This window comes from Artemia sp. Qi Xiang Cuo, chromosome 18 (genome assembly GCF_049724085.1).
Source record: "Artemia sp. Qi Xiang Cuo chromosome 18, ASM4972408v1, whole genome shotgun sequence".
Taxonomy (NCBI): Eukaryota; Metazoa; Arthropoda; class Branchiopoda; order Anostraca; family Artemiidae; genus Artemia; species Artemia sp. Qi Xiang Cuo.
The window spans coordinates 5,944,484-5,966,882 of NC_142811.1; the positions used below are offsets into that span (position 1 = coordinate 5,944,484).

The 22,399-nt window shown below is 35.6% G+C and overlaps 1 protein-coding gene across 1 annotated transcript in view; it reads right to left on the reverse strand.

The window, feature by feature from the left end:
* The window catches only part of LOC148941145 (uncharacterized), a 239,910-nt gene that overhangs the window by 178,731 nt on the left and 38,780 nt on the right, over window positions 1-22,399 (reverse strand). Inside the window, exons 5-6 of the mRNA XM_089104273.1 lie at window positions 19,164-19,340; window positions 6,213-6,431 (exon numbers count right to left, since the gene is read on the reverse strand). Coding sequence (XP_088960399.1) covers window positions 6,213-6,431; window positions 19,164-19,340 — 396 coding nt within the window. The remainder of the gene's footprint in view (window positions 1-6,212; window positions 6,432-19,163; window positions 19,341-22,399) is intronic.

Consider the following 22,399-nt stretch of genomic DNA (forward strand, 5'->3'; position numbering starts at 1 on the left):
AGCTTTCCATAATTTCGCGCAAAAGTTTGTTGATCCTAATAAAGAAGGCTAAAGGACCTATCTTCGACCCTTGTGCTGCACCACAGCTCAGCTCCCTGATGTTTGACGTTTCACGATTAGGAAGTTGTACTTTCTGTTTGCGGTTCGTCAGGAAACTGCCAACCATTCGGAAGACAATTTGTCTTGCTCCAAGGTAAGTTGCTTCGTCGATAACAACTGAGTGGTCGAGTAAGTCAAATGCTTTCACGCAGTCCGCGATGATGCAGTCAATACAAGCACCGTCAATCTCCAGATGTTCCAGGATGTTTCTGATGAGGCGGATCAGGTAATACACAGAACTCTGACCTGGAAGAAAGCTGTACTGCCGAGGATCAAGATTTTCACTGATATCTTCGAAAAGCCCTTTGAAGACAATTCCTTCCAGGACTTTTGAGAAAATCGATGTCTTTGAAATGGGTCTTAAGTCATTTGCAGATTCGACGGATGATGTTTTCGGTATAGGAATGACCACAGCAGTTTTGAATCGTGTCGGGAAAGTGCCCTCACTCAGGCATTGGTTTACTACGGCAGTAAACGGTACCGCAAGCTCGTTGCTGCATGCTTTGATCAGTTTAATCGGCAGTTCTCCAGGAAATGAGGCCTTGGATGCGTCCAGTTTTAAAAAAGCGGTCTGGATGGTTTTTGCTTCAATGACAGGGATTTAAGTAATGCTTGAAAGGTTTAGAAGTGATGTAATACTAGGGTACTTTGTACAGATTTTAGCAAAGTGTTCGTTAATCGCGTTAGCGGTAAGTTTCTCCCCTTTTTCGTTTCTTAGTTCAGCGTTTTTCTGCTTTCGGCCAAGAATGTTCTGAACCATGCTATGAAACTTTTTAGAATCGGAAGATAGAAGCTTCTGTACAGTCAAGCGGCCGTGCTGCTTCCTTGCATACTTTATCTTTCTCACCATTATATTTCGCAACTTGTTGGACTCTGCTCTGTTAGAGTTTTACAAGTTATCCCGCCTTAGGATAAGCTCTTTTATATCTGGCGTGATCCAGGGTTTCGTTTCATTTCCTACTACCCGTTTCTTTTCTGGAAAATGCTCTTCGTACATTTTCTGAAGTTGGTCTCAGAAGCCCTTTGTCATGTCGTCAGTGGACGGTAGTCTGTGAATATGGGTACAGTTCTGCAATATTAGCTTTTCCTTGAAGGTGAGGATTTGTTCATCCCTGATCGGTCGATAGGTTACTGTTTGTTCAATAACCTAACGCCGTGACGAATGCGTCGGTCTCCAGGTCACTGTTAGGTGATCACTTAAGCCAATGCTTACTGTGATTACTAGCTCGTTGTAGTACTGTTCGAGGTTAGTGAAGACCATGTCAAGTAGGTTGCTGCCACGGGTTGGAGACTTCACCACTTGTTTCAGTGATAGGCTGGACTCTATCCAGGAAGGCTTAATATCATTGAAGTCTCCGCATATCACAATACTGGCAAAGGGATATTTACTCCGGAGGTGGTCGACGGAGTATTGTAGGTAATTGACTAGAGTCTTCCGGAATGGGGCTTTGGGTGGGTAGTAGACGACTCCAAAGATTAAGGATGACACTCTCCTTGGTAGGAAGCGCGGTCTTACCCAGACCCATAGCACTTCGAGTTCTGGGGACTTGGGTATTGGAGAATCGAGTATTCGGCTGGGCGTATCGTTTCGGCAGATAAGACCAACTCCTCCACCGTGGCTGATTTCTTCTTTTTTTTCGTCTGCTGACTTTCGAGGTAATATGTATGTATTGTAACCATCGAGGCTGAGTATACTGCTATTTGTAAGCCAAGTTTCAGTAAGACAGGCCACATCGATCTGTTTACCTCGCATTAAGATGTCCAGTTCCTCGATTTTGTTTGTTATTGACCGGACGTTCGACACCAATATAGAGGGAAATTCTGGATTCCGCTTTAATCTTGATTTCCTTTTTACAGGATCAGAAGTTTGGGTCCTTACCGCGTAACAGTTACTTGTCTGTGCCGGCGGAGGGACTTTCTTGTAATACGTCATCCAGGACTGCTGTTCATTATCACTTGGTAGGTATGAAGGAGCGTTTGCTGTTTGTGGTAGAGTTGTAGTTAGACTTGGAGGTGGTGGATTCAGGCGGCAAAGGTCGAGTATGGATCGTTGTAGCAGGTCGTGTTTTTCTGTTTCTACACCAGCGTTTCTAGCAGAGTGGTGGGAGATACGGTAGGTCGGTAAGTATGGGTGTGATTTGTTCTGGAAGTCCTTTGCTCTTGGTAAATACGATTTGGATGGTGGTGATTGGGTTTTGTGTTTTTCGTACCACTCGTTCTTCTCTCTCCTGGTCCTCCTCTCTTCTGGTTGACGGTTGAGGGTCTTAAGCAGGTCCATGGTTTTGATGATTCTGGTTGGTGGTTGGTGTTTGCTATGCCAGAAAACCCGCTGCTGTAGAAAACGCGAGTCCGGAAGTGATTGTAGTTGTTGACTGTCAGTGGGTGATGATTCTGGTGCATATCGTTTTTTGAACTTGTTTGTTCTGTGTCTGTTCTCGTTTTCTGGTGGCTTAGTGTTGGTTTGATTGGGTGAAAGAAGTTGCATCGTTGTCCTTTGATGCAACGCCCGTCCGCAAATCTCTTACATTTTTCAGGATGCAGTTTTTTGCATTTTGCTGACTTGGCGTTTTGGAAACCATCTTGAGCGGAGTGATGTTCACAAACAGGTGGAGTCTCAACGAGATGAGAGAAACGACACTGGTTGCCCCATCTGCAGTGACCTTTTTTATAATAAATGCACTCAGTTTGCGTATTTTGGAATGTTTTGACAGGTTGACTGAGTACAATGACTGATCTGTCTTGTTCTGCTCCTCTCGTGCCTTCTTCTGATTTCTGAGTGGATTTCTGAGTGGAACTTGGCCTGAGTTTCTGGGTTCTTCTGCTGCTGGTGCTCCTGGAGTCGGACTGACTAATCGCAGGACATTTCGGACAATAATAGTCTCGTGAGGATCAGTCATCGTACTCGCATTCTTCTTTTCAGGCTGGACCAATGATCGGTTTTCAAGTTGCGATTGATTGTTCTTTAGAAGTATTTCTGTCATTTCAAGTATTTGTTGCTTGTATACCGTGTTGGAAGCAGAAAGGTGCGTTATCAGCGCCCTTTGATCGAGAATGGTTTGATCCTGCTGCTCAATTCTTCCTGTAAGAGCATTAATCATTGCAAATTCCAGTGAGTCTTCTGGGTTACGAACGGAGGTATCAACATTAAGACTAGAGCAGCTGAAGCTTGCTATGACCGGGACACCGTTTTGAAAGGTGGTTCCGCAAGTTGAGTATCGAACTTTGGTGGGTGGTGAATGACGGACGATAAGAGACGGTTTTCGTCCGCTAAAGCCGATTTCCTTGAACGGACCTGTAGAACCTCGTAGGGCGTTGTTCCTGCGTCATCCCACAACATCGAACTTGCTGCCAGAGGGGAGGCTCTTGGACATTCAAACGTGTTAGAGTGGGCAAGGTAAGCGTTTTTAGTTTCCCTTCTGCCGCTTTCCACGAACGGGGTCGCCGGCCGTAGTATTTCTTTCTCCCAGAAACGGGAAAAACTCGAATCAAAATTTGAATCACTGACAGGAAAGACATTTATCGTCTGATTTGCTTTTGTTAATTTCGTGTGCGGCCGCCTATCAAATCCGTGAAGGTCAAGCGCTGTGATTCAACTTTCCTCAGTAGATGGTACTAGCGTCTCGGAGAGAGAGCACCTCGTTACTGCTGTGCTAGTTTCGAATTTTTCGGACTGCTTTTCTCGTCCATTTTCAAATCCTGAACAATTTGAGAAAGTAGTTACCTTAGTTTGAGTTGTTACACCGGATGTGGGTTGACGCGGGTTTTCAGAATTCAAATTGTCCATTACTGCATCATTAGCGGTGGATATAATTGATTGGCATGTAGGTTGGGTCGCTGCTTTCTTTACACTCCTGGTTTTCCGCACGTCCTTCTTCATAGCAGCTCCTTCTGGTTCACCTTTCGGGGAACACGCAACACAAGTCCATTTAGGATCTGGAATATAACTATTTGTGAGTCTAATTCCAGCACAAAATGCGTGAGTCCATTCCTTACATTCGCTACATTCCACGTAGTTTGAGGTCAGATGTTTGTGGCAAGACACACAAAGCAACTTATGTTTTACTCCTGTTTTCTTTAGGGTAGGCGTTGCTGGTGCTGCGGTTGCCATTAAGAGTCCGGTGAATTCTGGTCAGTAATGAACAGGGAGGGGAGTTTGGCTATCCACCAAATTCACGCCAGATCCAAGAGGGGGGCTGTCTTGGTCTTTTGATGCACCAATGCCACCTAATTTTTGAAAACAGTCCACAATCGTGGAGCTTATAGAAAGATCTATCACAAAACGCATTGACCTATTAGTCGAACGCGTTCAAATCCCCTAACAACACCAGGAGCAAGAGAAACATAACGATCAAGAGATCACCGGGAGCAAGAGAAGCGTCGAGACCTATTCACCTGTTCCCTGTAATTTATGACTAATCAACCGGCAGGTACCAATACGGCGCTTCCGGCAGATTCTCTCCTCTCTTCTGCTTGATCCCAAGTGATCCATGCAGTCAACAGGACTTTACTTATTCAGAAGAAACATATACACAGGTGGTAACAAAGATAGTGCTATATGAAGATAGCACAATAGATGGTGTGCCAATCTATATGAAAAAAAGATGGCGCTGGTGATAATAAACAGAGAGTAAGACCTATGTTAATAACTATAGAAGATCCCTCAAAAGCAACTCAGCTAAAAATCTATAATTATAATTTAGAAATCAATATTGAAATAACCTCAAAGTAATGCAGAAGCTTTATTTCATTGAGGGCAGATATGCAAAATCAGCTGCAATAGCTGTGTATATAATATAGATGTCGTTGAAGGCGTTGATTTCGAATGAGCCCTTAATCATCTCTCCAAGACCATCAAGTAGCCCGCTAGCGAGGGTAAAATGAAGAAACAAAAAAAAAACACACGGGAAGGGTGATTCCAAGCTGGAATAAGGCTTTTGTTCCATCCTGAACTATTTCTTTTTCATTAGTTTTCAAATGAGCCCTTAATCATCTCTCCATCACCATCCAGTAACCCGCTAGCGAGGGTGAAATGAAGAAAAGAAAAAAAAGCACACGGGAAGGGTGATTCCAAGCTGGAATAAGGTTTTTGTTCCATCCGTAACTATTTCTTTTTCATTAGTTTTCGAATGAGCCCCTAATCATCTCTCCTTCACCATCCAGTAACCCGCTAGCAAAGGTGAAATGAAGAAAAGAAAAGGAACAGGAAGGGTGATTCCAAGCTGGAATAGAGTTTCGTGCCATCCGTAACTGTTTCTTCTTGCTCTTTTCTTCCTCAAGAAAGAAACTTTCGTTTCGTTCTTCTTTTCTTCCTGATTGCTGACTAAGCTGAGATGTACGGCATCACGCCACGATGTCGATGGTGCCGTCGGCACGCCGTTACGTGACCAAAACACTTCTCCCTGTCGGCACGTCTTTCATCGACAGCACACCAAGGAAGTAAAAACATTACGATTAACTGAGGAGCTTCTGCAACAGCACAGAAGCAAAAGGCAATAAAATAGTAAAAAGAACTGAAAGTGAACTTAGTTATTTTGTTACGAAATGATCCCCTTATTGGCATAAGCGATTAGAGCGCAGAATAGTGATAAAAACATTTTATACGTTTAATTTTCCACTTCAAGCAGCTGTATTTTCAAAAAAAAAAAACTGTGACAAACTTTTGGGGAATATGCACCCCCCACCTGTTCCAGTCGTCTTGAGTATTCTTGATTGATTGAATTGATTCTTGATTGAAAATTTCACTGGTTACTTATATATTTGCATCTTTTGTTAACAATATAAGTAAGTGTGACGGCACTAGACCCTTAAGGTCCAAACCGGCGGTGCTGATCTCCATTTCGTCCCCCTTCAGCCAGGAAATGCAATGGAGAAGGGGCATCATCCTGTGCTTTCGCACACCCTTCCTGTCTACCTTCCCCAGGTTTCTCCAGGTACCCATTTAGATCTGGGTCAACTCTGGCTAACCTTACAGAGTCACACCACTGACCCGCGTCCCAAACCAAATAACTGGCCACGTCAGGGATCGAACCCGTGCCCCTTGGACAAAGATTCTCAACCCAGCGCACGTCCATTTAGCCAGGACGGCTTAAAACAATATAAAGGAAAAAAGTTACCTTTAAGGACAGCTGTACCTCCTCCTCTTTCTGTTTGCTTTCTTCTGACTCCTGTAGAGTTTTTCCCAAAGATTCAACTTTCGATTTTTCTTCATTTAACGATGCTTCAAGGCTAGATATAGTCGTCTTTGCTTCTTTTAATTGCTTGTTTAGTTCTTTGACAGACTTTTCGTAATCTGCTATTTCTAACTCCAGAAAGTTTGAGGCTTTCTTCTTCTCCTAGAAAAAAAACTTGATTGACATGCGTTTAAGGAATGGGGAGAAGAGGAATAAATTTTCCTAAATTTTGTCGAAAAAAAAAACAATGTCGAAACTAAAAAAAAAACAATAAAGACGACAGTTTTGCTATCATTTGACAATTTTGCCATGTTAGGTTTGGTAAAAGGTTTATGTTCCCTGTTTAGTTTTTGGTGTCTTATTTTTCTGCTCTCCAATGGGTTACTACATAAAAATAGACGACAATTTTGCCATCATTTGACAATTTTGCCATGTTAGGTTTGGTATAAGGTTTATGTTCACTGTTCAGTTTTTGGCGTCTTATTTTTCAGCTCTCCTATGGTTTACTACATAAAAATAGACGACAATTTTGCCATCATTTGACAATTTTGCCATGTTAGGGTTGGTGTAAGGTTTATGTTCCCTGTTCAGTTTTTGGCGTCTTATTTTTCTGCTCTCCTATGGTTTTACTACAAAAAAAGACAACAATTTCGCCATCATTTGAAAATTTGTCATGTTAGGTTTGGAATAAGGTTTATGTTCCCTGTCAGTTTTTGGCGTCTTATTTTTCTGCTCACCTATGGTTTACTACTTAAGAAAGACGACAGTTTTGCTATCATTTGACAATCTTGCCATGTTAGGTTTGGTATAAGGTTTATGTTCCCAGTTTAGTTTTTAGCGTCTTATTTTTCTGCTCTCCTATGGTTTACTACATAAATAGAGACGACAATTTTGCACTCATTTGACAATTTTGCCATGTTAGGTGGTATAGGGTTTATGTTCCCTGTTCAGTTTGTGGCGTCTTATTTTTCTGCTCTCCTATGGTTTACAACATAAAAAGAGACGACAATTTTGCACTCATTTGACGATTTATTTACGTCTTACGTCTTGACGTCTTATTATTCTGCTCTCCTATGGTTTACTACATAAAAAGAGACGGCAATTTTGCACTCATTTGACGATTTATTTAAATCTTAGGTCTTGACGTCTTATTTTCTGCTCTCCTATTGTTTACTACATAAAAAGAGACGACAATTTTGCACTCATTTGACGATTTTGCCATGTTAGGGTTGGTGTAAGGTTTATGTTCCCTGCACAGTTTTTGGCGTCTTATTTTTCTGCTCTCCTATGGTTTTATAATATAACAAAAGACGACAATTTTACCATCATTTGACAAGTTTTCCATGTTAGGTTAAGCATAAGGTTTATATTCCCTGTTCATGTTTTTGGCGTCTTATTTTTTTGCTCTCCTATGGTTTACTACATAAAAAGAGACGACAATTTTGCCATGTTAGGTTTGGTATAAGGTTTATGTTCCCTGTTCAGTTTTTGGAGTCTTATTTTTCTGCTCTCCTATGGTTTTACTACAAAAAAAGACGACAATTTTGCCATCATTTGACAATTTTGAAAACCTTGCCATTTTAGGTTTGGTATAAAAATTTATATTCCCAGTGTAGTTTTTGGCGTCTTATTTTTCTGCTGTCCTATGGTTTTATAACATAACAAAAGACCACAATTTTACCATCATTTGACAAGTTTTCCATGTTAGGTTAAGTATAAGGTTTATATTCCCTGTTCATGTTTTTGGCACCTTATTTTTCTGCTCTCCTATCGTTTGCTACATAAAAAAAGAAGACAATTTTGTCATCATTTGACAATTTTGAAAACCTTGCCATTTTAGGTTTGGTATAAAAATTTATGTTCCCAGTGTAGTTTTTGGCGTCTTATTTTTCTGCTGTCCTATGGTTTTATAACATAACAAAAGACGACAATTTTACCATCATTTGACAAGTTTTCCATGTTAGGTTAAGTATAAGGTTTATATTCCCTGTTCATGTTTTTGGCACCTTATTTTTCTGCTCTCCTATGGTTTACTACATAAAAAAAAACGACAATTTTGCCATCATTTGACAATTTTGAAAACCTTGCCATTTTAGGTTTAATATAAAAATTTATGTTCCCAGTGTAGTTTTTGGCGTCTTATTTTTCTGCTGTCCTATGGTTTTATAACATAACAAAAGACGACAATTTTACCACCATTTGACAAGCTTTCCATGTTAAGTTAAGTATAAGGTTTATATTCCCTGTTCATGTTTTTGGCACCTTATTTTTCTGCTCTCCTATGGTTTACTACATAAAAAGTGACGACAATTTTGCCATGTTCCCTGTTCAGTTTTTGGCGTCTTATTTCTCTACTCTCCTATGGTTTTACTACAAAAAAAAGACGACAATTTTGCCATCATTTGACAATTTTGAAAACCTTGCCATTTTAGGTTTGGTATAAAAAATTTATGTTCCCAGTGTAGTTTTTGGCGTCTTATTTTTCTGCTGTCCTATGGTTTTATAACATAACAAAAGACGACAATTTTACCATCATTTGACAAGTTTTCAATGTTAGGTTAAGTATAAGGTTTATATTCCCTGTTCATATTTTTGGCACCTTATTTTTCTGCTCTCCTATGGTTTACTACATAAAAAAAGACGACAATTTTGCCATCATTTGACAATTTTGAAAACCTTGCCATTTTGGGTTTGGTATAAAAATTTATGTAGTTTCCCAGTGTAGTTTTTAGCGTCTTATTTTTCTGCTGTCCTATGGTTTTATAACATAACAAAAGACGACAATTTTACCATCATTTGACAAGTTTTCCATGTTAGGTTAAGTATAAGGTTTATATTCCCTGTTCATATTTTTGGCACCTTATTTTTCTGCTCTCCTATGGTTTACTACATAAAAAGAGACGACAATTTTGCCATGTTCCCTGTTCAGTTTTTAGCGTCTTATTTCTCTACTCTCCTATGGTTTTACTACAAAAAAAAGACGACAATTTTGCCATCATTTGACAATTTTGAAAACCTTGCCATTTTAGGTTTGGTATAAAAATTTATGTTTCCAGTGTAGTTTTTGGCGTCTTATTTTTCTGCTGTCCTATGGTTTTATAACATAACAAAAGTCGACAATTTTACCATCATTTGACAAGTTTTCCATGTTAGGTTAAGTATAAGGTTTATATTCCCTATTCATGTTTTTGGCACCTTATTTTTCTGCTCTCCTATGGTTTACTACATAAAAAAAGACGACAATTTTGCCATCATTTGACAATTTTGAAAACCTTGCCATTTTAGGTTTGGTATAAAAATTTATGTTCCCAGTGTAGTTTTTGGCGTCTTATTTTTCTGCTGTCCTATGGTTTTATCACATAACAAAAGACGACAATTTTACCATCATTTGACAAGTTTTCCATGTTAGGTTAAGTATAAGCTTTATATTCCCTGTTCATGTTTTTGGCACCTTATTTTTCTGCTCTCCTATGGTTTACTACATAAAAAGAGACGACAATTTTGCCATGTTCCCTGTTCAGTCTTTGACGTCTTATTTCTCTACTCTCCTATGGTTTTACTACAAAAAAAAAGACGACAATTTTGCCATCATTTGACAATTTTTAAAACCTTGCCATTTTAGGTTTGGTATAAAAATTTATGTTCCCAGTGTAGTTTTTGGCGTCTTATTTTTCTGCTGTCCTATGGTTTTATAACATAACAAAAGACGACAATTTTACCATTATTTGACAAGTTTTCCATGTTAGGTTAAGTATAAGGTTTATATTCCCTGTTCATGTTTTTGGCACCTTATTTTTCTGCTCTCCTATGGTTTACTACATAAAAAGAGACGACAATTTTGCCATGTTCCCTGTTCAGTTTTTGGCGTCTTATTTCTCTACTCTCTTACGGTTTTACTACAAAAAAAAGACGACAATTTTGCCATCATTTGACAATTTTGAAAACCTTGCCATTTTAGGTTGGGTATAAAAATTTATGTTCCCAGTGTAGTTTTTGGCGTCTTATTTTTCTGCTGTCCTATGCTTTTATAACATAACAAAAGACGACAATTTTACCATCATTTGACAAGTTTTCCATGTTAGGTTAAGTATAAGATTTATATTCCCTGTTCATGTTTTTGGCACCTTATTTTTCTGCTCTCCTATGGTTTACTACATAAAAAGAGACGACAATTTTGCCATGTTCCCTGTTCAGTTTTTGGCGTCTTATTTCTCTACTCTCCTATGGTTTTACTACAAAAAAAAAGACGACAATTTTGCAATCATTTGACAATTTTGAAAACCTTGCCATTTAGGTTTGGTATAAAAATTTATGTTCCCAGTGTAGTTTTTGGCGTCTTATTTTTCTGCTGTCCTATGGTTTTATAACATAACAAAAGACGACAATTTTACCATCATTTGACAAGTTTTCCATGTTAGGTTAAGTATAAGGTTCATATTCCCTGTTCATGTTTTTGGCACCTTATTTTTCTGCTCTCCTATGGTTTACTACATAAAAAGAGACGACAATTTTGCCATGTTCCCTGTTCAGTTTTTGGCGTCTTATTTCTCTACTCTCCTATGGTTTTACTACAAAAAAAAGACGACAATTTTGCCATCATTTGACAATTTTGAAAACCTTGCCATTTTAGGTTTGGTATAAAAATTTATGTTCCCAGTGTAGTTTTTAGCGTCTTATTTTTCTGCTGTCCTATGGTTTTATAACATAACAAAAGACGACAATTTTACCATCATTTGACAAGTTTTCCATGTTAAGTTAAGTATAAGGTTTATATTCCCTGTTCATGTTTTTGGCACCTTATTTTTCTGCTCTCCTATGGTTTACTACATAAAAAGAGACGACAATTTTGCCATGTTCCCTGTTCAGTTTTTGGCGTCTTATTTCTCTACTCTCCTATGGTTTTACTACAAAAAAAAGACGACAATTTTGCCATCATTTGACAATTTTGAAAACCTTGCCATTTTAGGTTTGGTATAAAAATTTATGTTCCCAGGGTAGTTTTTGGCGTCTTATTTTTCTGCTGTCCTATGGTTTTATAACATAACAAAAGACGACAATTTTACCATCATTTGACAAGTTTTCCATGTTATGTTAAGTATAAGGTTTATATTCCCTGTTCATGTTTTTGGCACCTTATTTTTCTGCTCTCCTATGGTTTTACTACAAAAAAAAAGACGACAATTTTGCCATCATTTGACACTTTTGAAAACCTTGCCATTTTAGGTTTGGTATAAAAATTTATGTTCCCAGTGTAGTTTTTGGCGTCTTATTTTTCTGCTGTCCTTTGGTTTTATAACATAACAAAAGACGACAATTTTACCATCATTTGACAAGTTTTAAATGTTAGGTTAAGTATAAGGTTTATATTCCCTGTTCATATTTTTGGCACCTTATTTTTCTGCTCTCCTATGGTTTACTACATAAAAAAAGACGACAATTTTGCCATCATTTGACAATTTTGAAAACCTTGCCATTTTATGTTTGGTATAAAAATTTATGTAGTTTCCCAGTGTAGTTTTTAGCGTCTTATTTTTCTGCTGTCCTATGGTTTTATAACATAACAAAAGACGACAATTTTACCATCATTTGACAAGTTTTCCATGTTAGGTTAAGTATAAGGTTTATATTCCCTGTTCATATTTTTGGCACCTTATTTTTCTGCTCTCCTATGGTTTACTACATAAAAAGAGACGACAATTTTGCCATGTTCCCTGTTCAGTTTTTAGCGTCTTAATTCTCTACTCTCCAATGGTTTTACTACAAAAAAAAAGACGACAATTTTGCCATCATTTGACAATTTTGAAAACCTTGCCATTTTAGGTTTGGTATAAAAATTTATGTTTCCAGTGTAGTTTTTGGCGTCTTATTTTTTTGCTGTCCTATGGTTTTATAACATAACAAAAGACGACAATTTTACCATCATTTGACAAGTTTTCCATGTTAGGTTAAGTATAAGGTTTATATTCCCTATTCATGTTTTTGGCACCTTATTTTTCTGCTCTCCTATGGTTTTACTACATAAAAAGAGACGACAATTTTGCCATGTTCCCTGTTCAGTTTTTGGCGTCTTATTTCTCTACTCTCCTATGGTTTTACTACATAAAAAAAGACGACAATTTTGCCATCATTTGACAATTTTGAAAACCTTGCCATTTTAGGTTTGGTATAAAAATTCATGTTCCCAGTGTAGTTTTTGGCGTCTTATTTTTCTGCTGTCCTATGGTTTTATAACATAACAGAAGACGACAATTTTACCATCATTTGACAAGTTTTCCATGTTAGGTTAAGTATAAGGTTTATATTCCCTGTTCATGTTTTTGGCACCTTATTTTTCTGCTCTCCTATGGTTTACTACATAAAAAAAGACGACAATTTTGCCATCATTTGACAATTTTGAAAACCTTGCCATTTTAGGTTTGGTATAAAAATTTATGTAATTATTTATTTATTATTTATAAAATTAAATATAATTATTTAGTTTTTGGCGTCTTATTTTTCTGCTGTCCTATGGTTTTATAACATAACAAAAGACGACAATTTTACCATCATTTAACAAATTTTCCAAGTTAGGTTAAGTATAAGGTTTATATTCCCTGTTCATGTTTTTGGCACCTTATTTTTCTGCTCTCCTATGGTTTACTACATAAAAAAAGACGACAATTTTGCCATCATTTGACAATTTTGAAAACCTTGCCATTTTAGGTTTGGTATAAAAATTCATGTTCCCAGTGTAGTTTTTGGCGTCTTATGTTTCTGCTGTCCTATGGTTTTATAACATAACAAAAGACGACAATTTTACCATCATTTGACAAGTTTTCCATGTTAGGTTAAGTATAAGGTTTATATTCCCTGTTCATGTTTTTGGCACCTTATTTTTCTGCTCTCCTATGGTTTACTACATAAAAAAAGACGACAATTTTGCCATCATTTGACAATTTTGAAAACATTGCCATTTTAGGTTTGGTATAAAAATTTATGTTCCCAGTGTAGTTTTTGGCGTCTTATTTTTCTGCTGTCCTATGGTTTTATAACATAACAAAAGACGACAATTTTACCATCATTTGACAAGTTTTCCATGTTAGGTTAAGTATAAGGTTTATATTCCCTGTTCATGTTTTTGGCACCTTATTTTTCTGCTCTCCTATGGTTTTGCTACAAAAAAAGACGACAATTTTGCCATCATTTGACAATTTTGAAAACCTTGCCATTTTAGGTTTGGTATAAAAATTTATGTTCCCAGTGTAGTTTTTGGCACCTTATTTTTCTGCTCTCCTATGGTTTACTACATAAAAAAAGACGACAATTTTGCTATCATTTGACAATTTTGAAAACCTTGCCATTTTAGGTTTGGTATAAAAATTTATGTTCCCAGTGTAGTTTTTGGCGTCTTATTTTTCTGCTGTCCTATGATTTTATAACATAACAAAAGACGACAATTTTACCATCATTTGACAAGTTTTCTATGTTAGGTTAAGTATAAGGTTTATATTCCCTGTTCATGTTTTTGGCACCTTATTTTTCTGCTCTCCTATGGTTTTACTACAAAAAAAGACGACAATTTTGCCATCATTTGACAATTTTGAAAACCTTGCCATTTTAGGTTTTGTATAAAAATTTATGTTCCCAGTGTAGTTTTTGGTGTCTTATGTTTCTGCTGTCCTATGGTTTTATAACATAACAAAAGACGACAATTTTACCATCATTTGACAAGTTTTCCATGTTAGGTTAAGTATAAGGTTTATATTCCCTGTTCATATTTTTGGCACCTTATTTTTATGCTCTCCTATGGTTTACTACATAAAAAAAGACGACAATTTTGCCATCATTTGACAATTTTGAAAACCTTGCCATTTTAGGTTTGGTATAAAAATTTATGTTCCCAGTGTAGTTTTTGGCGTCTTATTTTTCTGCTGTCCTATGGTTTTATAACATAACAAAAGACGACAATTTTACCATCATTTGACAAGTTTTCCATGTTAAGTTAAGTATAAGGTTTATATTCCCTGTTAATTTTTTTGGCACCTTATTTTTATGCTCTCCTATTGTTTACTACATAAAAAAAAACGACAATTTTGCCATCATTTGACAATTTTGAAAACCTTGCCATTTTAGGTTTGGTATAAAAATTTATGTTCCCAGTGTAGTTTTTGGCGTCTTATTTTTCTGCTGTCCTATGGTTTTATAACATAACAAAAGACGACAATTTTACCATCATTTGACAAATTTTCCAAGTTAGGTTAAGTATAAGGTTTATATTCCCTGTTCATGTTTTTGGCACCTTATTTTTCTGCTCTCCTATGGTTTACTACATAAAAAAAGACGACAATTTTGCCATCATTTGACAATTTTGAAAACCTTGCCATTTTAGGTTTGGTATAAAAATTCATGTTCCCAGTGTAGTTTTTGGCGTCTTATGTTTCTGCTGTCCTATGGTTTTATAACATAACAAAAGACGACAATTTTACCATCATTTGACAAGTTTTCCATGTTAGGTTAAGTATAAGGTTTATATTCCCTGTTCATGTTTTTGGCACCTTATTTTTCTGCTCTCCTATGGTTTACTACATAAAAAAAGACGACAATTTAGCCATCATTTGACAATTTTGAAAACCTTGCCATTTTAGGTTTGGTATAAAAATTTATGTTCCCAGTGTAGTTTTTGGCGTCTTATTTTTCTGCTGTCCTATGGTTTTATAACATAACAAAAGACGACAATTTTACCATCATTTGACAAGTTTTCCATGTTAAGTTAAGTATAAGGTTTATATTCACTGTTAATGTTTTTGGCACCTTATTTTTCTGCTCTCCTATGGTTTTACTACAAAAAAAGACGACAATTTTGCCATCATTTGACAATTTTGAAAACCTTGCCATTTTAGGTTTGGTATAAAAATTTATGTTCCCAGTGTAGTTTTTGGCGTCTTATTTTTCTGCTGTCCTATGGTTTTATAACATAACAAAAGACGTCAATTTTACCATCATTTGACAAGTTTTCCATGTTAGGTGAAGTATAAGGTTTATATTCCCTGTTCATATTTTTGGCACCTTATTTTTCTGCTCTCCTATGGTTTACTACATAAAAAAAGACGACAATTTTACCATCATTTGACAAGTTTTCTATGTTAGGTTAAGTATAAGGTTTATATTCCCTGTTCATGTTTTTGGCACCTTATTTTTCTGCTCTCCTATGGTTTACTACATAAAAAAAGACGACAATTTTGCCATCATTTGACAATTTTGAAAACCTTGCCATTTTAGGTTTTGTATAAAAATTTATGTTCCCAGTGTAGTTTTTGGCGTCTTATTTTTCTGCTGTCCTATGGTTTTATAACATAACAAAAGACGACAATTTTACCATCATTTGACAAGATTTCAATGTTATGTTAAGTATAAGGTTTATATTCCCTGTTCATGTTTTTGGCACCTTATTTTTCTGCTCTCCTATGGTTTACTACATAAAAAGAGACGACAATTTTGCCATCATTTGACAATTTTGAAAACCTTGCCATTTTAGGTTTGGTATAAAAATTTATGTTCCCAGTGTAGTTTTTGGCGTCTTATTTTTCCGCTGTCCTATGGTTTTATAACATAACAAAAGACGACAATTTTACCATCATTTGACAAGTTTTCCATGTTAGGTTAAGTATAAGGTTTATATTCCCTGTTCATGTTTTTGGCACCTTATTTTTCTGCTCTCCTATGGCTTACTACATAAAAAGACGACAATTTTGCCATGTTCCCTGTTCGGTTTTTGGCGTCTTATTTTTCTGCTGTCCTATGGTTTTATAACATAACAAAAGACGACAATTTTACCATCATTTGACAAGTTTTCCATGTTAGGTTAAGCATAAAGTTTATATTCCCAGTTCATGTTTTTGGCACCTTATTTTTCTGCTCTCCTATGGTTTACTACATAAAAAAAGACGACAATTTTGCCATCATTTGACAATTTTGCCATGTTAGGTTTGATATAAGGTTTATGTTTCCTGTTCAGTTTTTGGCGTCTTATTTTTCTGCTCTCCTATGGTTTACTACATAAAAAGAGACGACAATTTTGCCATCATTTGACAATTTTGCCATCTTAGGTTTGATATAAGGTTTATGTTCCCTGTGCAGTTTTTGGCGTCTTATTTTTCTACTCGCCTATGATTTACTACATAAGAAAGACGACAATTTTGCCATCATTTGACAATTTTGCCATGTTAGGCTTGGTATACGGTTTATATTCCCTGTTTAGTTTTTGGCGTCTTATTTTTCTGCTCTCCATGGTTTACTACATAAAAAGAGACGACAATTTTGCCATTATTTGACAATTTTACTATGTTAAGTTTGATATAAGGCTTATGTTCCCTGCTCATGTTAGGCTTATGTTCCCTCTCCTATGGTTTACTACATAAAAAGAGACGACAATTTTACACTCATTTGACAATTTTGCCATGTTAGGTTTGGTATAGGGTTTATGTTCCCTGTTCAGTTTGTGGCATCTTATTTTTCTCCTCTCCTATGGTTTACTACATAAAAAGAGACGACAATTTTGCCATCATTTGAAAATTTTGCCATGTTAGGTTTGGTATAAGGTTTATGTTCCCTGTTCATGTTTTTGGCATCGTAATTTTCTGCTCTCCTATGGTTTACTACATAAAAAGAGACGACAATTTTGGCATCATTTGACAATTTTGCCATTTTAGGTTTGGTATAAGCTTTATACTACCTGTTCAGTTTTTGGCGTCTTATTTTTCTGCTCTTCTATGCTTTACTACATAAAAAAAGACAACAGTTTTGCCATCATTTGACAATTTTACCATGTTAGGTTTGGTATAAGGTTTATATTCCCTGTGAAGTTCTTGGCGTCTTATTTTTCTACTCTCCTAAACTAAGTAATAAAAAGAGACGACAATTTTGGCATCATTTGACAATTTTGCCATGTTAGGTTTGGTATAAGCTTTATACTACCTGTTCAGTTTTTGGCGTCTTATTTTTCTGCTCTTCTATGCTTTACTACATAAGAAAAGACAACAATTTTGCCATCATTTGACAATTTTACCATGTTAGGTTTGGTATAAGGTTTATATTCCCTGTGCAGTTCTTGCCGTCTTATTTTTCTACTCTCCTATGGTTTACTACATAAAAAGAGACGACAATTTTGCCATGTTAGGTTTGGTATAAGGTTTATGTTCCCTGTTCAGTTTTTGGCGTCTTATTTTTCTGCACTCCTATGGTTTACTACATAAAAAGAGACGACCACTTTGCCATCATTTGACAATTTTGAAAACTTTGCCATGTTATGTTTGGTATAAAAATTTATGTTCCCTGTGTATTTTTGGCGTCTTATTTTTCTGCTCTCCTATGGTTTACTACATAAAAAGAGACGACAACTTTGCCATCTATTGACAATTTGGAAAACTTTGCCATGTTATGTTTGGTATAAAAATTTATGTTCCCTGTGTATTTTTTGGCGTCTTATTTTTCTACTCTCCTATGGTTTTACGACATAAGAAAAGAAGACAGTTTTGCAATCATTTGACAATTTTGCCATGTTAGGTTTGGTATAAGGTTTATATTCCCTGTGCAGTTTTTGGTGTCTTATTTTTCTGCTCTCCTATGGTTTTACTACATAAAGAAAAGACGACAATTTGCCATCATTTGACAATTTTGCCATTTTAGGTTTGGTATAAGGTTTATATTCCCTGTGAAGTTCTTGGCGTCTTATTTTTCTACTCTCCTATGGTTTACTACATAAATAGAGACGACAATTTTACCATCATTTGACAATTTTGCCATGTTAGGTTTGGTATAAAGTTTATGTTCCCTGTTCAGTTTTGCCATCATTGACGATTTTGACAATTTTGCGACAATTGTTTAGCTGAAATTCAGCTCTGTCTCTCCTTCGAGCTACATTTTCAAAATTTGGTGTATATACTTTTTAGAATGAAAACAAGTTTAATATTAATTGAAATTTTCGAAGAAAGTACAATATTCTTATTTTTTAAGTAAATCTAGCTCCCATTCTAAGAAAAAGTCGAAATAATATCATAATTCTGGGTTAGTGAATGGATAGATGTGAGACAAATAAATCCAATTATATACTGACGTAAGTTAGAGGTTTAGGCTAGTCGCAAAATCGCTTGTTTCAGAAAGAACATAAACCTTAATGAATTTTCACGTTGCCTAGTTTGAAAGAACGTGTTTAAGTATGACAAGTTATACTTGACACAGTGTAAATTAGCCACTAAGCACAGAAAATTACTTACGTACTGAGAAAGATGCTTTACCTTACTTTCATTAAGTTACGAAGATATTTTCAAGGTGTAATTTTAAAGAACATTTTCTAAGAAAAAAAAGCGATACTAAAAGCGATACACTTAACGTAACGTAATTAGGCCACTTTGCACAAAAATTATGAAAGGCATTTACCTTACTTTTATTAAGTTTTATGAAATACGAAGATACTTTCACGGTATAATTTTAAAGAACCTTTTCCCCCAAAACGAGCGATATTAAAACCGAAAACCCACAGAAATGAAGTCTTATAATAAGTCAATTTTAAACTAAGAGATATCACAATGAATGAGTAAACGAATGAGAAATCAAAATCAATAATTTTGATGATTGATAGAAATCAAAGTCAAATTTAAAATAACAGATGGTACTATGAGTTAATAAATGAAACTGCAAAAAATTCGGGGAGGGGAGGTGTGAAAAAAAGGTTTCTTTTCGTGGGAAGAGGGAGGGAAGAAGAAGGATATGTCTGTTGCCTCTTAAGACCGCTATCGCACATAAGTGATTACAATTTCAGTGTTGCATATTGAGTAATTTAGCATATTGACATGTTGATATAAACTAGTTATTCAGTTCAGATTAGAATAAAAAAAAATGGGTAAGATATTAACTTACCACTTTGCCCTCTACATCTTTCACTTTAGCCCTCTCAACATCAAGATTCTCCTTCAGGGATTTTATCTCTGATTCGTATTTCGAGACAACAGATTTCAAGTCGTTTAAATCAGATGAGAGCTGTTCCACATTCATTCGAGATGATTCCTCAAGCTCAGTATACTTCTTTGAAACGTCCTATTTTTAAGAAAGAGGGTATTAAGATCAGATATAAAATAATAATAATAATAATAATAATGACTAAAAGAGAGGGTACAAATGAGTCTCAGAGTTCGCAAGCTAATGCTAATGCACAAGCTAATGCACAAGCACAGCTCACAAACTTCACAAGCTCACAAGCAAAGTTCACAAGCTAAATAACTGCAGTCACCTCAATTCTCCTGACCCAGTTATTCTAGCCATGGGGACAGATGTCCTTTTGAGGGGCCACTGTAATTACGAATTTAGTTCCAGCAGTCCCCTACGTCGGGAATGATGTAGTTCAATGGCTCTGGCTTTGCCGTAGCACTGGGGGGCTTTGCCGTAGACAGTATTGTGCAGATGAAGGATGACAGATTACCGAAGATTGTTCTTTTAAGCCAACCATCTAGGGCTAAACGGAAAGCAGGTCGTCCTCGTCTGGGGTGGGAGGACGTCATAAAGAAATATTTAAAGGAAATGGTAACTTCGTGGGCGGGTGTAAAAAGGGAGGCTTTGAATAGATTAGGATGGAGGAGGAGCGTGCGTAGCTGTGTTGGCCTCAGGCAGCTTGGTGTTGCGGTGAGTTGTTAGTAGTAGTAGTTATTCTAACATTACAGTGATTCAAATGTATTTTCCAGCCTACATATCTAACAGCATATCTCTCAGATATCTTACAGCATAAGCATTGATATTTTGCAAAGCTGATTTTAAGGATGAAGCTCCTGGTCCTCTAGTTTCTGAAAAAAAAAAGTTCTCTATCTCACTTACTTTGTAATCTGCACAGGGTAAAGTTAAGTCAGTAACCTGTTTATCTGTTACAATCTGCAACCAATTAACCTTAGCATAAAATAAAATATTTTCTTGATATCCGAAGATGGTTAAAGGTCCGACTCTTAGGGGGAGGGAGTTAGAGGATTTATTTGGAGGAGGGGGTCATAGATACGAAAAGTAGCATTTTTGGTTACCGTTTTCAGTTTTCTTATTAGGGCCAATGAATCAATGTAGATGGGAGAAGGTCCTTGATTTCCAACAGATTTACTTTTATTATAACAAATTTCAACATCAAAAAATTCAGTATTAATAATATACATATAATACATAATATAAAGGTGTTTTAAAACATACCAGAAATGTCGCTGCATTTGCGAATTCCAAAGAACGTATGTTTAAGAACAAGTTATTAGCTTTCTCCAGAAATATTTCAACGAAGAAATTTTCAAAGTATCCCCTTCTCTTAAAACTATTTCGTTTCGATAATTGACCACTTTCTATATAAACAAAAACATTAATATAAATCAAGTAACACTATGTGCTATTTTTTGACCAGATGATTGGTAAATTAAAATCAAAATTATAAATGTGTAATCTTTTTATTTTTCATTATCTCGATGTTTCAATTAAAAGATTGAGTGAATTTAGTTTCATCTAAGCGCAAATGTTGGCATTCTGGATAACTTATCAGCATAAAAGAATAATTGCTAATCAGGTTGTTCTGCGACTTTTCCCTTATAAAGCATTGACTCAGTGAAAATGTAAAAGTGAATCTTGGCCTGTGGGGAGAGACATGACTAGCTGAAATATATATATATTTATGTATCTTAATGTATTTTTTCTCGAAAACGGCTCAACATCTTATTCGGGAAAATTGTTATCTTGGGATATCCTCGCATAAAAAAACGACCTAGATTTGAAGTCAGAGAAGCCAGAGAAAATTCGTTAAGAGCCTTAATTTTGATTTTGCAAATGATGTCATGTTCTATGTTAGTACATCATACAAGCATTTCTTATGCAAAATTCATTAAATTATTAAATTAAAATGAATTAGCGTAATTCCTTAAATTAAATACAGTTAATGCTTCACAAACGGTTTTTTTTCTTGCTTTACCTTCTCATAACGAGTTTCATAAATATCCGTTACTACTTGATACTGAAAAACTTGACACTGAGTTCAATATATCAATAAAATTAACTGAAATTAAATTAATGGCTTACACTTTTTTAGCCGTGATTTCTCGCTTTACCTTTATGTAATTTCTTGCTTTATAACTAGCTTAAGCACATTTGTCTTAAATTCGAATTAATTGAAACTGAAAAACGAGTTTATTGAATTCATAAAATTAATTGAAAGAAAATTAAACTAAAGTACACATATGCTTTAACAACTTTCCTGTGTTTCCTACAACCTGACACTGTGTTTTTCCTCTGTTGACACTGTGTTTAGTGCGTTTTCCTTTGTTATGCTTTAACTGTGTTGCAAACACTTGTCGTTCAGTACTGCTTTACGACATACTCTTATTTAGTCTCTTGCGAAACCACTTGCTTAATACAAGTTAAAGCAAGCTTTTTATTAATTAGAATTGAAGAGTTTAATGAAATTAATTAATTAAATTAGATATTCACTGATTTTCAACCAAATTTTCTACTTTTTCTTCTCGTAACGAGCTTTGACAAAAATATACTACAGCACAGGTGATAAAATTGAACTAGATTACCAACTTTAATTCATTCTGGTGCTTTGCACATTAGATATATCCGTGAATATATAGATTCCATTACTGGCGTAGCGCCAAGCTGAACATAGCACTCGGTACCTTTTTTATACACATGATTAATATATATCTATTTATTTCCTGAAAACACTACTCGATGCCTTTTTTATATATAGCTAATATATATATATTATTTAATATATATAATTATATATAATACATATAATTTTATAGATATATTTATTTTCAAATATAACAACCAATTCACTCGCAAATTCAATTTAAAGCCCGATATCAGTTTAGCATTCCCATTCCACAGAAAGAAACATTATAGAGTTCCGGAAACTATTTTAAACCATTTTAAAATACTTATATCATTCCTAAAAACGATTTGCTTCACTTTAGACCCACCTCCCCCCTTATGGACAAATATGTAGGCCAAATTATATATATAGGCTACTCAATGAATTTTAGTAGGGCGACTAATTTCTTCTTATTAATTTAACGGGAAAGGAAGAAAAGAGGCAAGCTATTGAAAATTCCAAGAGTAGCCTATATATAATTTGG